This window comes from Lynx canadensis, chromosome B3 (genome assembly GCF_007474595.2).
Source record: "Lynx canadensis isolate LIC74 chromosome B3, mLynCan4.pri.v2, whole genome shotgun sequence".
In the NCBI taxonomy this organism is placed as follows: domain Eukaryota; kingdom Metazoa; phylum Chordata; class Mammalia; order Carnivora; family Felidae; genus Lynx; species Lynx canadensis.
In genome coordinates, this window is record NC_044308.2 from 84,951,506 (window position 1) to 84,966,311 (window position 14,806).

The 14,806-nt window shown below is 33.6% G+C and overlaps 1 protein-coding gene across 7 annotated transcripts in view; it reads right to left on the reverse strand.

Annotated features, from left to right (window-relative positions):
* RALGAPA1 (Ral GTPase activating protein catalytic subunit alpha 1) overlaps nt 1-14,806 on the reverse strand; it is a 274,567-nt gene that overhangs the window by 206,781 nt on the left and 52,980 nt on the right. For all 7 annotated transcript variants that reach the window (XM_030318952.1, XM_032593697.1, XM_032593698.1 and 4 more), the window contains exons 4-9: nt 13,346-13,403; nt 8,833-8,876; nt 7,118-7,295; nt 5,583-5,698; nt 3,283-3,421; nt 2,027-2,235 (exon numbers count right to left, since the gene is read on the reverse strand). In XM_030318952.1, the coding sequence (XP_030174812.1) occupies nt 2,027-2,235; nt 3,283-3,421; nt 5,583-5,698; nt 7,118-7,295; nt 8,833-8,876; nt 13,346-13,403 (744 nt within the window). The remainder of the gene's footprint in view (nt 1-2,026; nt 2,236-3,282; nt 3,422-5,582; nt 5,699-7,117; nt 7,296-8,832; nt 8,877-13,345; nt 13,404-14,806) is intronic.

Below are 14,806 nucleotides of genomic sequence, written 5' to 3' on the forward strand. Positions count from 1 at the left end.
AATGTTTACAGTACAAACAAGTTACAAAAAAACAAAGGAATGGCAAAAAAAAAATTATGACAGAAGTAGAAATGACGCCTAAAGAAAATATAAAAGAAAACTCAAGAGTGAGGTGCCTGGCTGGCTATTGGTAGAATATGTGACTCTTGATCTTGGGGTTGTAAGTTTGAGCCCCATGCTGGGTGTAGAGATTACTTAAAAATAAAATCGGAAGGAAGGAAGGAAAACGGGGAGGGAGGAACAAAGGATCAAAGGCTGACTGGCTGGTAGGCAGGCAGGAAGGAAGGAAAGAAACAAACAAACTCAAGAGAACATTCTATATTCTACTAACTTAAAAGATTTTTCACCATGACTAAAGATGAAGCCTAAGACTAGCGATAAAGTAAGGTTGGTGATAAGGAAATTACTACCATGTTATGATAGTAGTAGCACTATATCATGGTATGGCAAATTCGTTTCCATTAAGTTACTCAATTTTTAGTCTCAGTTTTGTCGTCTATAAAACAAGAGGGTTTAAGTAAATAATCTCAAATATGCCTTCCTAATCAAAACCTCCATGATTTTAGTGCATTAAGTTCTGAGATCATGGAAAATAGTTCTGCTTGAGAGTTTCTATATTTAATAATTCTGTGTAGAGACATTGACACAAAGTTTTAGGGAAAACATACCCATAGTCGACTGCAGATAAATAAAGGCTAAGGGGGAATATAATTGAAATATTCTGAGTGCTAGTCAATTAAACACCCACTTTATACCTCCACTTAATTTGTGAAAGATTTAAGAAGTCATACAAAAACACACACGGTATAAGATATTTTAAACTAAATGAAGAAAATCTGAGAAAAGGAAAATAAAAATTATAAAATAAATACCGTAATATAGATAAGTTCAGGAAAAACACACACTGAGGAAAAAGGAGAAAGTGATAATGAAGTATGAAAAAGACCAACTATTTAATTAAGAAATACTAGAAGTTTATAGATTAGTCCCTCCATTGTATAGCCGTACAATTTTATATCACATTTCTAGACTCAGTGCCCTTGTTGAAAAAAGGGGAAATGAGATGAGGGCAAGGCGTTATTTTTTTAAGATTTTATTTTTTGGGGGGCTCCTTGGATGGCTCAGTCGGTTAAGCATCTGATTTCGGCTCAGGTCACGATCTCATAGTTTGTGGGTTTGAGCTCTGCATCGGGCTCTGTGCTGACAGCTCAGAGCCTGGAGCCTGCTTCAGATTCTCTGTCTCCCTCTCTCTCTGTCCCTCCCCTGCTCATGCTCTCTCTCTCTCTCAAAAATATATGTTAAAAAATTTTTAAAAAAAGATTTTTTTTAATGTTTATTCTTGAGAGAGACAGAATGTGCAAGTGGGGAGTGAAAGGGAGATATGGGGGCAGAGGATCCAAAGTGGGCTCTTGCGCTGACAGCAGATAGCCTGATGTGGGTTTGAACTCACAAACCGTGAGATCATGCCCTGAGCCAAAGTTGGGTGCTTAAATGACTGAGCCACCCAGGCGCCCAAGACTTTATATTTAAATAATCTCTACACCCAACACGGGGCTTGAACTCACAACCCCAAGATCAAGAGTCACAAGCTCCATGGACTGGGCCAGCCAAGTACCCTGGAAGATAAGATTTTAAGTCAGCATTCTGTGGATGCTTTGGAAATCTACAAAGAATTATGATGGTTCTACAACCATTTGATTACAGATTGCTTCCAACTGCAAGAATCTGTATGTACAATTCAGAATATTTTTAATACTGCACAACTAATATAAAATACAGAAACAAATTAAAAGCTGAGATTCATATGACTAGAATGATCTTCTATGTCTTCCAAGTTTTATTTTTTATTACAAAAACTATCAATTCTATAATAATTGTTAAAATTTGGATTCATAAAATACATTTATACAAAGAAAATATTATCATTTGCTTTAAAAGTGTTCTACACATAAGGCAATTTAAATCCACAGTCATATCTCTTAAGCCATTTTTAACTTTAACAAGTTTGCCTTATGTGGTGTATTACCTGAATATTCTTTGGCAAGACTTCACCTTCCATCCCAGGAATATGAGGTCCTGTATGTGGCTTTGGCTCAAGCCAGAAAGAAACCAGCCAACGAATGACAATAACCCGAGCCTTAATGAAAGGCTCCTTTGTACAATAGATTGCTTCATTGGTTTCAGCATCCTTCTTTATCATAACATAATGTGGCTTTGGTCTCACCTGTGGGATATCTATGAAAAATAAAAGGAAAACAAAGACCAAAATAAGAATTATGCTTAGATAAATATGCATTTTTAAACATTTGAGAAAACACTTGTCATGATACTCTTGTTTTAGAAGCAGATTTGGTACAAAAATGACATTTTAAAATAATTTGCTAGATATCAGCATGGAATCTACAAGAGTGAACCATATATGGCTGATATATGGAAACGTGTTTTTGCAATTTTATCACTGAAAAGCTCAATGAATCTTGCCTAAGTAGAGAACCTTCCAGAGCCATTTGAAATTAATGAGAACTCACTTCAATTAACCTAAGACTGAGACACAAATTTTGAAGTAATACAAAGTATGAGAATTTTTCCTTGATTTTTACAGCAAAAATATTTTTAAAGTAAATATTGTTCTCAGTGGCAAAGATCTGCTACTCTAATTCCTTTCTACTAGCTCTAATGGTTATGCCTAAACCTATGAGTTGCCTAAACTTGGCAAAGCTTAAAATAGGAAAATCTTTCTTCAAAAAGAACATTTCCACATACAGATTGCCAGTGCCTCCTATATATGGAAGGTCTGCTTCTAACCCAACATCTGTCAAGAAGGTTCTAGTTTCAAGGCACACACAGCCATTTTGGCACAGCCACTAAATACTGGATAATATATCATCAAAACATATGACACTGTAATTATTCATACATAATTTAAATAAGGCATACTAAATCAAACCCTTGGGGGGGACTTAAAAAAATTTATAATGTAGTTTAAAGATCATACCAAATATTAGAATTAAGTTTAATTTATAATCACAAATATTGCTGGTAGGTTAACTTTTCCAATTGGTGAGACCCAAAGAATATGTTTTTTAAAAAAAATCTCTTCACTCTCAGTGAAACTTTCCTATTAAAAGAATTCCACTTTCTATATGAATCAAGGTATATTTCTAAGGAATCAATAAAAATACTAAAGTTATCAGTCTTCTTCAGGTAACAAATGCCAGCTTTACAATGAAGTATATTTTATTCTTACATGTGATCTTTTAGAAAATTCCAAAGACTACTTACCAAGTACAGGATGATATAAACTATTCTCCTTGCAGATGTTTGGGAAAATATAAGGCAAGTAATATTTCTTAAAATGTGAAAACAAAAATGAAAATCCCCTTTCTTGGTTTTCTTTGTTCTTCCATTCTAAACTTTTTACCTAATAATAAAAAATATAATGAGAATCATTCCATGAAACAGAAACAGTTATTAGTTATTATAAACAAGCTTGTAAAAGGTTACTTAAGCAATACACTAATCTATTACACTCTAAAGATATACATGCTAAATATATATAAAGGACAAATCTTAAAATGAGGGTTTAATGCCATGAAAATGCATTATATAAGTTATATTTCAAAAATCTTAGAGAAGTTAAAGTATGCTCTGGAAAATTTTCAAAGTTGACTCAAACTCGGCTCTACTAATGACAAAGATATGAGTGTTCTTTTCCCCATTGCCCCATCCTGAATAATTCAGCCTTAAAAGTCATACAAAATAGGTATATGTGAGAGTAGAGAAGGAGTAAAAGCAGTGGCAGTCAAGTGCAGGTAATCAGAGCTTGCATAAGAAGTAGGGCCTCCATGGAGGGGATATAGTAGAGGCAGTTGCCAAGTGGGGACTTTGAGCACAAGGAGGTGAGGACAGTGTCCATGAAGTAAGGAGGTGAGGATAGAAGGGGAAAAAGCAGTAAAACACAGGGTGTGAGAATTTCAGTAGGGGGAGGAAGATATCTAAGTAGGGGGATGGTAAAAGGCCAGAGTAGGCTTCAGTGAGATACCACTATACATTCACTTTAGAATAGCTAAAATTACATAGTGACCATACCAACTGTTGATGAGGATGTGATGCAACTTTTAAGTTTCATAGATTGCTAGTGGAATATAAAAAGGCACAACCATTCGGAAAACACTTGGTAGCGCCTTAAAAAATCAGTATATACCTACTCTACAACCTAGCTGTTTGACTAACGGTATTTACCCACAAAAAAGGAAATTTTACATATACACAAGGACTTGTTTATCAATATTCACAGCAGTTTTATTTGCAATAGCAAAAACTGGAAACTCATTATCACCTGAATAACAAAGCGTGGTATATCCATACAATGAAAAGCTAGTCAGCAATAAAAAGAACCAAACTATAAATATACAACAATATGGATGATTTTCAAAATATTTATGATGGAAAAAAGAAGCCAGACCAAAAAAAAATATGTACTACAGGATTCCATTTACATAAAAATATGGAAAATGCAAACTATAGTGACAAAGATCAATAGTTGCCTGGGATTAGGAAGCAGTTAGGAGTGGAAAAGGATATATTACGAAGGCATCTGAGAACTTTTAGGGGTGATATGGTCATTATATTGATTGTGGTGATGGCTGCATGTTGTACACATATCATAAATTTCATCAAATTGTATATTTCAATATTGCAGTTTACTGTATGCCAATTATATCTCAATAAACCAGCAAAACATTTAAAAACCTATATGGAGTGTAAAAGTTGTTTTTTAAAAAAGAAAAACTGGTAATAATAATGACAGTAACAACTACTATTCACAGAACACTTACTTGTATCATGTACTTTTTTATTCTAGTACTTTGCACTAATTATTTAACCCTCAAACACCAAAGTAGGATATGTATTATTTTTATGTCTATTTTAAGCCACAGAGGTTAATTTAACAAAGGTCATACTATCAGTAAGATGTGGAATCAGATTTAAATCTTGGTAATCTCATTCAGGGTCCAAATTAACTTTATAATGTTAGTTTCTAAGGCATGGGGAATTTTTATGTTTGGAACAGTTACAAGAAATGTATATATGCTGAGTGTTTCCACTGATCAGAACATGCACATTTCCTATGCAGAGATGAAGAGGTTACCTTACAAAATACATTCACTTAGAAATATACAGTACAAACAGGTTGAAGTATAAATTACATTCCTGTACCCACACCCCATTCTCAGCCTACCTCCCTACTGGCTTCTTGGCAGGTTGATCCCTAAACCAGTTATTAGTTTTTTTTAAAGACCACAGCTGCTGATTATAAAGGAAAGGATTAGAAACTGGACCGCATAAGAAGGTTTATACATGAAACAGTCTACTTAAAAATTTCTCTCTCTAGCTCCCTAACGGATTAATAATCCCTCCAATGATTTTTTTTTTCCAGGAAAGGCATACTAACATACATTTTCAAAAGCAAAAATTTGTCCTTCTTCAGGACAATAAGCAAATATCTACTCTAACAGAACAATGGTAAGAGAAGGAAAAATGATGGTAAGAGGGGTGATATTTAAGAAGATAAAACATACCTGAATTACTATATATTTTAAAAGTGCTTCAAGAAAATAGCTTGTGAGATCTTCTTGTCCTTTGTCTCCTGATTGTGGGGGGACAAGAGGAGTGATTTCCTCTATAGTGACTTGAGCTATCCAAAGACAAAAGAAATGTTCAGTATAATTACAAAACAAAATTAACAATGAAATAATGTGGTCCAAAAAACATTAACTGTAAAACACATATGCAACAAATACTGCTTGAAAATGTTCTAATGACTGAAGCTTGAAATAAATCTGAGATCATCCGGACGATCCATCACAACAACCATGAAGTTTAATAACAGCTGTTTCATAAGCCCTTGACTGAGATAATGTAACAAGGATGGACAGATTGAAGGGCTTAAGAGTAAATCTTGCTTGAAAAAAAACTTCTCATGATATTTTAAAATTCACATTAAGTGTGTCCATTCCAAAATTCCATAGTATGATGAGTAACAGCAAAAATAATGAGCTTATTCATCAATTAAAGGACAGAGTACTCTAGTAATGACCACGATTACCCTTTAAGGTAACGCTTTATTCAAAAAAGGAAATGCTATTTCCCTCTCAAAAAGAAAAGATAACATCTTAGTTCCTTGATTACAAAAGTCCATGTATAAAATAAGAAATATTTACATTTTCAAAAATTTTCAAATATTCAAAAACATTCATTGTAACAACCACAAATTCAAGAAAACCAACAACTAGCTGAATTCTCTTAAATATTTCCTAAGCAGCACCTAGTTTAGTACAGGCAGATTCCTAAACCTGTTTCTCAGTAAATATTAGCCCAGTAATTAAGTTCACAAAAGTAGGTTTTTTTATAGTCCTCTTGGCACAAAATAAAATACTTTTGTACTTCAAAGTATATCCAAATTAACTCAAGGATACAAGAGGACATATGAGAATTAGAGATGAAAGATAAATGTAAAAAATGGCTTATATTAACTAGGTGTTTCTGATGCTTTGATGCCAGAAGACTTGTTGGCCAGGGAGAGAAGAAGGCCCTCCCAGGGCTGGCGAACATTCCTTCCAGGTGCAAACCATCCAGTCCAGAGTACACACCTCTACTCCCCACTTCTATTCGGCCCTCACACTCAAGGCCACTATTCCCCTCACCTAATCACCCAGGTACCTGAGTGACAATGAGGGAAAGCCCGTTTGCACCTGAGCCTGCTAAAATTATCCAAATGAGCCGCAGAACTGCTCACACTGCCTCACACATTCTACCTACAGAAATCATATAGGCTCTTGCCTATGATACCCTACCCCTGACTGACCCTGGTACTTCCACATGTGGCCACCCTCCCTGGTGTGGCATGCCTCTCCTCTTGGGAACTGTAACTATATATATTTTTTTAACGACAATCATCTGATCTGTTGGCCTTATCATACCTAAAAAATAATAAAACCTACATTTTACAACATGGCCTTGAATTACCTAGTTAATAAATGTACAGACATTTTAAACCTATATTAACTACACAGAAAATTTTAAATACTAATGAATAAGATCTCATGAATCTTACTTTCTTGAAGGTTGAGTGGAGGATTAATGAGATTATCTAAAGTTCGAGGTCCATGTTCAGATTGTAGTGCTGAAAATCCGGGAATTAAGCAAGAAAACATCCAAAGTTGTTCTTTGCTACAGTTATTCTGAAGAGCTTGTAACCATAATAAAAAAAGACGAACACCTTCCCGCCTGATCTAAAATAAAATAAAAACAGTATTTTTACTTATAATGGAAATATTTTCTTACTTTTAAGGCCAAAATTCTTTAGATGATTAGAGAATGTTACTTTGCAAAACAGAGGAAGGAAAGAAAGAGGGAAAGGAAAAAAGAAAAGGAAGAAGGAAGGAGGGAGGGAAGGAGGAAGAGCTATTACATCCATGTCATTTATTGAGCTCTCATTACTTGTAAAATTAAATTCATAGATTTGAACAACTACAGAATAAACTTGGCCTCTTACTACTGAAAGCCATCAGGTAATCTTTATTCTATAATTTCCATTTGTAAAAAATTAGAAAATCATTTCTGATGGTCTAATACAAGAAGAAAGAGGGCAATAACTGTTCCTTTCTATAATGAGTTTGGTAAAATGAAGAATCGTAATGGGGATCCTGGTGCACTGCTAAATTAATGTTCTTGTCCTTAAAAGGCTTACTACTCTCTGAAATTATGTCATGTACTTATTATTTGCTGCTAACCTGCAAAACAGAAATTGTGACCTATTACTCTATTGTAAGCACCTAGAACAGTAACTCATCTACAGAAGACAACAAATATTTGAATCAATGCATAAATTCTCTCCCATGAAGAGAACAGGAAAAGATAGAAAAACATTCAAACTCTGACAAGGAAAACATCAAGTTCTTCACTAACCTAACCTCACTGGTAGCTTTGGAAATTGGCCTACCACAGCTTGGTAAATGGCCACTGTCAAAGCTGTTCAACAGCTGCCAACCTCACAGTTTAGGGAGATAACAAGATAACAATTAGGAAGACTTAATCCTTCATGCTGTTATTCCAAGCCTTGACACCAAACCTACCTACAATATGAAACTTTCATTTAATCTACAATGAGAAGCTTTTAGACAAGGTAACTTCTCTTATAACAGCACAATGAGATAATGAAAAAGAAATAAAACCAACTTTTTAATATAGATCCTTTATTTCTCTCTACATCTAAGCATAGTTATGGTAATATAAAGAATAATTTATTGAATGACTAAATAGTTTTTATCTTCTGGGATCAGAGAATAAAGTTTTTCTAGTAAATCACTCAATGCATTGGCAAACAACAGTTTTTTTCTTTGTTTTAAGTTTATTTACTTTGAGAGAGAGACAACAAGGGAGAGGCAGAGAAAAAGGGAGAGGCAGAGAAAAAGGGAGGGGCAGAGAAAAAGTGAGAGAGAATTTTAAGCAGGCTCCCCAACATCAGCAGAGTCCAATGAGGGGCTCAAACCAAGAATCATGAGATCATGACCTGAACTGAAACCAGGAGTCAGACACTTAACCAATTGAGCCTCCTAGGCACCCCAACAATAGTTTTTCAATAGCCTAATCGACCTAGTACATATTTCACACACACTGAGTATGTTGCTATATTTTAAGTCAATTAACTTCAATTAAGTAAACAATTCAAAATTCTTTAGGAAAAAAGTTGATGTAGGAAAAGTAGAACAAGAGACTATATGCTTTACTCAGTTTTTAAAAAGTCATAGAAAAGAAAGACAACCATACCTTCAAGGAGTTTCCTGTGTGGAGTAGTTTCTTTAAAATCAATCCTGAAAAGAAAAGATGATTTTAAACATTCATATTTTCTTACTTGTTTCCAAATGTCAGAGTTCTCGGTCAGACTTGAAAACACTTTAAAACAAGTCCTTGGCAACCTCCAAGTTACTCTTGGTGACCCTGATATCCCTCTGGCCATAATCTTGGGACCAGGAAGGAATTTAAAAAGTCACCTTTACAACACATTATCTATTGCAATTAGACATGATTTATTCTATCAAAACAAACCCTAAACACAAAACTGCACTTAATACAACAATCTCCGTACATCTCTTATTTAACACTAAGAATATAATTAAGTACTTCCTCCATCACTAATACAAATAAAAACCACTGCAGAAAATTTTCATTTAACCACATAAACTTCTGTAACTCTAATATTCCCTAACATTTTCATTGTACTAATTTTCTTTTTCAGAATATTCAAATCCATCTTTGTTTCTTTTAATTTATACAATATTTCAATTCTATAATAAAATACTAAAATTACATTAATAACCATCCAGAGACCAGCCATTTGGTCTGAACATATCTAACACAGTCCTGTGTTTCTTATAATTTTGAATTTTCATTTATTTACATGATCTATGAGGTTTTATCTAACAAGTATCATTGAAGCCTCCTTTGAAACCATTTCAAATCATTCTCCTTCCTTCCTTCCCCAGAAAAAAACTGTCCCAGTCTTTATCCAGATTTTGGTATTAATTATTTCCAAAAATATTTTCATATTATGAGTATTTATTTATAAATCAATAAAATATTTAGAGTTGGTTTATATGTTTAAAACTTATACCAATAACAAGAATTTTTTCCACAGCTATTTTTTCCAATACTGTATTTTTTATTCTTTCTAATAACTTCAAGATTATACATATACAAAACACACAGACACAAAGATCAAGCCTAGATTTTATTTGGTTAAGTTTCAGTTGTCATACAAAAATAAGCTTTAATATTTCAAATAAAACTTTTACTGGGGGCACCTGGGTGGCTCAGTCGGTTAAGCCTCTGACTTCAGCTCAGGTCATGATTTCCCAGTTCATAGGTTCAAGCCCCTCATCAGGCTCTGTGCTGACAGATCAGAGTCTAGAGCCTGCTTTGGATTCTGTGTCTCCCTCTCTTTCTGCTCCTCCCCTGCTTGCACTCTGTCTCTCTCTCTCTCAAAAATAAACTAAAAAAAATTTTTTTAACTGTTTTATCTGCAATTCTCTTATGTTCAAGCAAATTCATTTTCTTAAAACAATACTATGTAAATCCCAGGCTTTAATCAACTCCCCTAAAAAAAAAAAAATCTATATATGCTAAATGCAGTGTGGCATCATGGATTGGATTATGGAACAGAAAAAGAACATAAGTGGAAAACTAATCAAATCTGGTTAAGTTTGAAGTTTAATAGTTTTTGAAAAAACATACATTTATATATATCATACAAAATGAGCCTTCCTATAAGTTATTTTTCACATCCAACATTAGCTTCTGAAATTCATCTACACTAATCTATATAGCTCTAATTAATTCACTTTAACTGCTATATATTTACTATTCCATTATGTTCCAATAATCTTACTTATGTTAGGACATTTGGTTTGTTTTCACATTTTTTGCAATTCTCAGGAATACTATAATAAAGGTTCTTGTTCATGACTTCCTGTAGACATGTGAATTTCCCCAGGATATATTACCAGGAATGAAATTACTCACTTGCAACTTCACTCAATAATAGAAAATTCTCTCTAAAGTAGTTGAAAAAGTTAGCAGTACTTCTAGTAGTGTATGAGAATGCTATGGTAACACATTCTTGGCAACACAAAATACTGGTGGAAGCTCTAAAACATATCTTCATAATGTTTTCATTTGATGTTTCTTAGTGACACCAAGCATCTTTTCATCATTCAAGTTCCTGCAAATTGCTTATGATATCATTTGTTCATTTTTCAATTATGTTATTTTGTTTACTATGAGAGTTCCTTATACACACTGCCTACTAATTCTATGTCACTTCTTTGAATTGGAAATATATACTTCCAAACAATTCAGCCATGTTTTTTTTTATTGGGAGAGAAAGTATCTTCTGATGTAGAAAAGTTTTAAATTTCAATATAGTCAATTCACCAATGCTTTTCTTAATACTTCCCTACCTTAAAGTAATAAAGATAAACCAACAGTCACTTTAAAAAGTTTTAAAGTGTTACTTTTAACAGTTAAGACCTGAAATCCATCATAAACTTATTTCTGTATGGCAATAACAGATTTTTTTACTCAAATGGAGAGCCAGTTGTGGTACTAACTCTTTTAGGGTTTATAATGAAATGAAATGCTATCTCAATCATAATTCAAATTTCTATGTATAAGGCTAGGTCTTCAGCTGGTTTCCATGTTATTTTCCATTATCCACTTGTCCATCCATACATGGTGACACTATCTTAATTATTATAGCATTATTGGGTATGGAAATATACAACAACACCATCTTCCTTCTACCATCCTTTTACTCTTCCATATACTTTGCCTGTGATTTCCCATATAAATTTAGGAGAAATCTGTTACGCTATAGTAAAAAGTCCCTACAGAATTCTGAATGAGAATTTTTCTTTTTATACTATCAAGCCTATCATTCATAGATACTGCGTAAGATTCCATTTATTCAAGAACTTCCTTGTTCTTTAAAAATCATATCATTGCCATACATTAATCTTTTAAATGACTACAGAATACACATTCTCAAGCACACCAGAACATCATCTAAGAGAGACTATATTCTGAGCCACGAAATGTCTCAAAACCTTAAAAAGACTAAAATCACATAAAGTGTATTTTCTGACCAAAAACGAATTAAGTTAGAAATCACAACAGAAAGAAATCTGTGGTAACATCAAATACTTGAAAATTAAAAAACAAAACAAAACAAAAAACCACTCTTTAACTACAGGTCAAAGAAACCAAGAGGGACATTAAAAAGTATTTCTGGGGCACCTGGGTGGCTCAGTCGGTTAAGTATCTGACTTTAGCTCTGGTCATGATCTCACAGTTTCTGAGTTCAAGCCTTGCATCAGGCTGTGTGCTGACAGGTCAGAGCCTGCAGCCTACTTCAGATTCTATGCCTCCCTCTCTCTCTGCCTGTCTCCCACTCAGTCTGTCTGTCTCTCTCAAAAATAAACATTAAAAAAAAATGTTTTTAAAAACTTCTGAGGCACCTGGGGGTGGCTCAGTTGGTTGAGTGTCCAACTCTTGATATCAGCTCAGGTCAAGATCCCAGGGTTGTGGGAATTGCATTGGGTTCTGCGCTGAGTGTGGAGCCTGCTTAAGATTCTCTTACTCTCTCCTTCTGCCCTACTCACTCCCCTGTTCGCATGCTCTCTCTCTCTAAAAATACATATACATACATACATATATATATATATATATATATATATATATATATATATATTTCAACTAAATGAAAACACAAGCACAACATTAAAACTTACAGGATAAGCTAAAACAAAGCTTAGAGGGAAATTTATTGCCTTAACTATCTGTATCAAAAAAGAAAAAAGATATCAAATTAATATCCTAAACTTCCATCATAAGAAAATACAAATAGACAAATTAAACCCAAAGCAAGCAAAACAGTTAAAAAATATAAAAAGCTAAAATGAAAACCAATGAAATAGAAAGCAGAAAAAGAACAGAGAAAATCAAACAATACCAGAGTTAGTTCTTTGAAATGGTCAACACTGATGACAAATGCCTAGCTAGACTGGTCAGTAAGAGACTACAAATTACAAAAATATTACAATACTTGGTCAGGATGTGGACAAAGGGTTCCCCTTTTGCATTGTTGGTGGGAATGTAAACTGGTGCAGCCACTCTGGAGAACAGTATGGAAGTTCCTCAAAAAATTAAAATAGAGCTACCTACAACCCAGCAATTGCACTACTAGGTATTTATCCAAAGGATACAAAAATGCTGATTCAAAGGAGCACATGCACCCCTATGTTTATAGCAGCACTATAATAGTGGTAGATGGCAGCGCTATATAGCCAATAGCCAATAGCACAATAGCCAAATTGTGGAAGGAGCCAAAATGTCCACTGATTCATGAATGGATAAAGAAGATGTGCTGTGCGTGTGTGTATGTGTGTGCGCACACGCACACACACACACACTCTATTTGGCACTTTACATTTCTCTTCCGTTTCTGATTCTGAGATGTTTATTTTGAGGCTGAGCCCACTTTTATTTTTTTGGTTTTATAGTTTTATCACCATTGCTAAAGTAAAGGAACAAAGAAATTTAATACGCCTTTTGACTGGTAATCTTTCATCTATATTTTTATCTTATACTCCCAGTAAGTAAAGTCCAGTATTCTTTATATTGTTTTTAATAAAAAAAACCCATAAATTCATTTGAAATAATGACCAGCCCATTAAAGAGCATTATCATTTATGCCAAATGTCAAATACATATTTAAATTACTTACCAATACTATGAAACTGCCATCGCTGATGAATTCTTTCTGGAAGAAGTTGTAAAATTTTCTAAAAATCAGTATGAATAAAACAAAGAAAAGAATGAAAAGCAAGTAATGAGTCCACATTCTGTGCAATGTGAAAAATTAAACAAAGAGCTTATAATAAGCTTTTAAGAGTTTCTTATGTAAAAGATAGCATCACAAACACAAAACAGTATTTGAACTGATCTGACAGTACTTGCACTATTTCAGCACTGGTCATCAATATTTGAAAACACCAAAAAAAAACCCAACAAGCTATGCTAAGACTTGGAACAAGACATTAATGAAATTTATCTTTACAATGACGTGGAAAGTAAATATATTTCTCCTTATTGATTAAATACTAACTCAAACATTTTTCAAAATGATCATTTACTATTCTTAGAATTTCTCTATTATGGCTATTACTGATAAGTTTTAAATTCTTTCAGATATTAGTATTAGTGACATTTTATCTCTGTGTAGTTCTTCCTATTTTTATAAAAGTAGGAGAAATATTTGGATTTCATAAAAATCAAATCAGTATTTATACTATATAAAGTATTTGTACTGCGTTGATTCATGTGAACCCAAAAGTATTATATGTTATGATGGCTATAGGTATAATAACAATACTTAAAAATTCAGGATCCCTACATTTAAGCCAACATAGGCTTCTATCAATTGGGAATAAACACTTTTCACATATAATTCAAAATTTTACCTTTAATTCCCTTCACAAATTTCTTCTGTGTGAATTATTCTAGTTCAACAGCTTGCCTTACAATGCTGCTAAACTATGCTCTCAGTAGTCATCCGCTTGCTGAATGAGTTTTCTATGTGTGTCTGTTGTTATTGCTGCTCTTACTACTATTATTATTTAGAAATTCCACTAACCAAATGTTCATAGTGGCCAAACAGTAGACATTTTATATAATGATATCTCATCAAACCTCACAACCATCCTAAAAAAAGTTTATTAATCTCATTTGAAAAATGAGAAAATGGGCTAAGTAATGTGTTTAAGTTAGAAAGTGGAATTAATTCCAGGGGTGCCTGCATGGCTCAGTTGGTTAAACATTGGACTTCGGCTCAGGTCACGACCTCACGGTTCGTGAGTTGAAGCCCCACGTTGGGCTCTATGCTGACAGCTCAGAGCCCACAGCCTGCTTCAGATTCTATGTTTCCCTTTCTCTCTGCCCCTCCCCAGCTTGTGCTCTCTCTCTCAAAAATAAATGTTAAAAAAAAAATTTAATAAATTTTAAAAAGTAAAAAATCAAAAAGAAAGTGGAACTAATTTCAACCTTAATATGCCTAATTCTAAAATGTGTACTTTTGTACTATTCTGCCCAAAATACAGTATGCATGTTTTACACTTCTATCTTCCATTTAATATGATCTTCTTTAGTCCATCTCATACAAGAGGATCATGAGAAATTATAAAGTTCT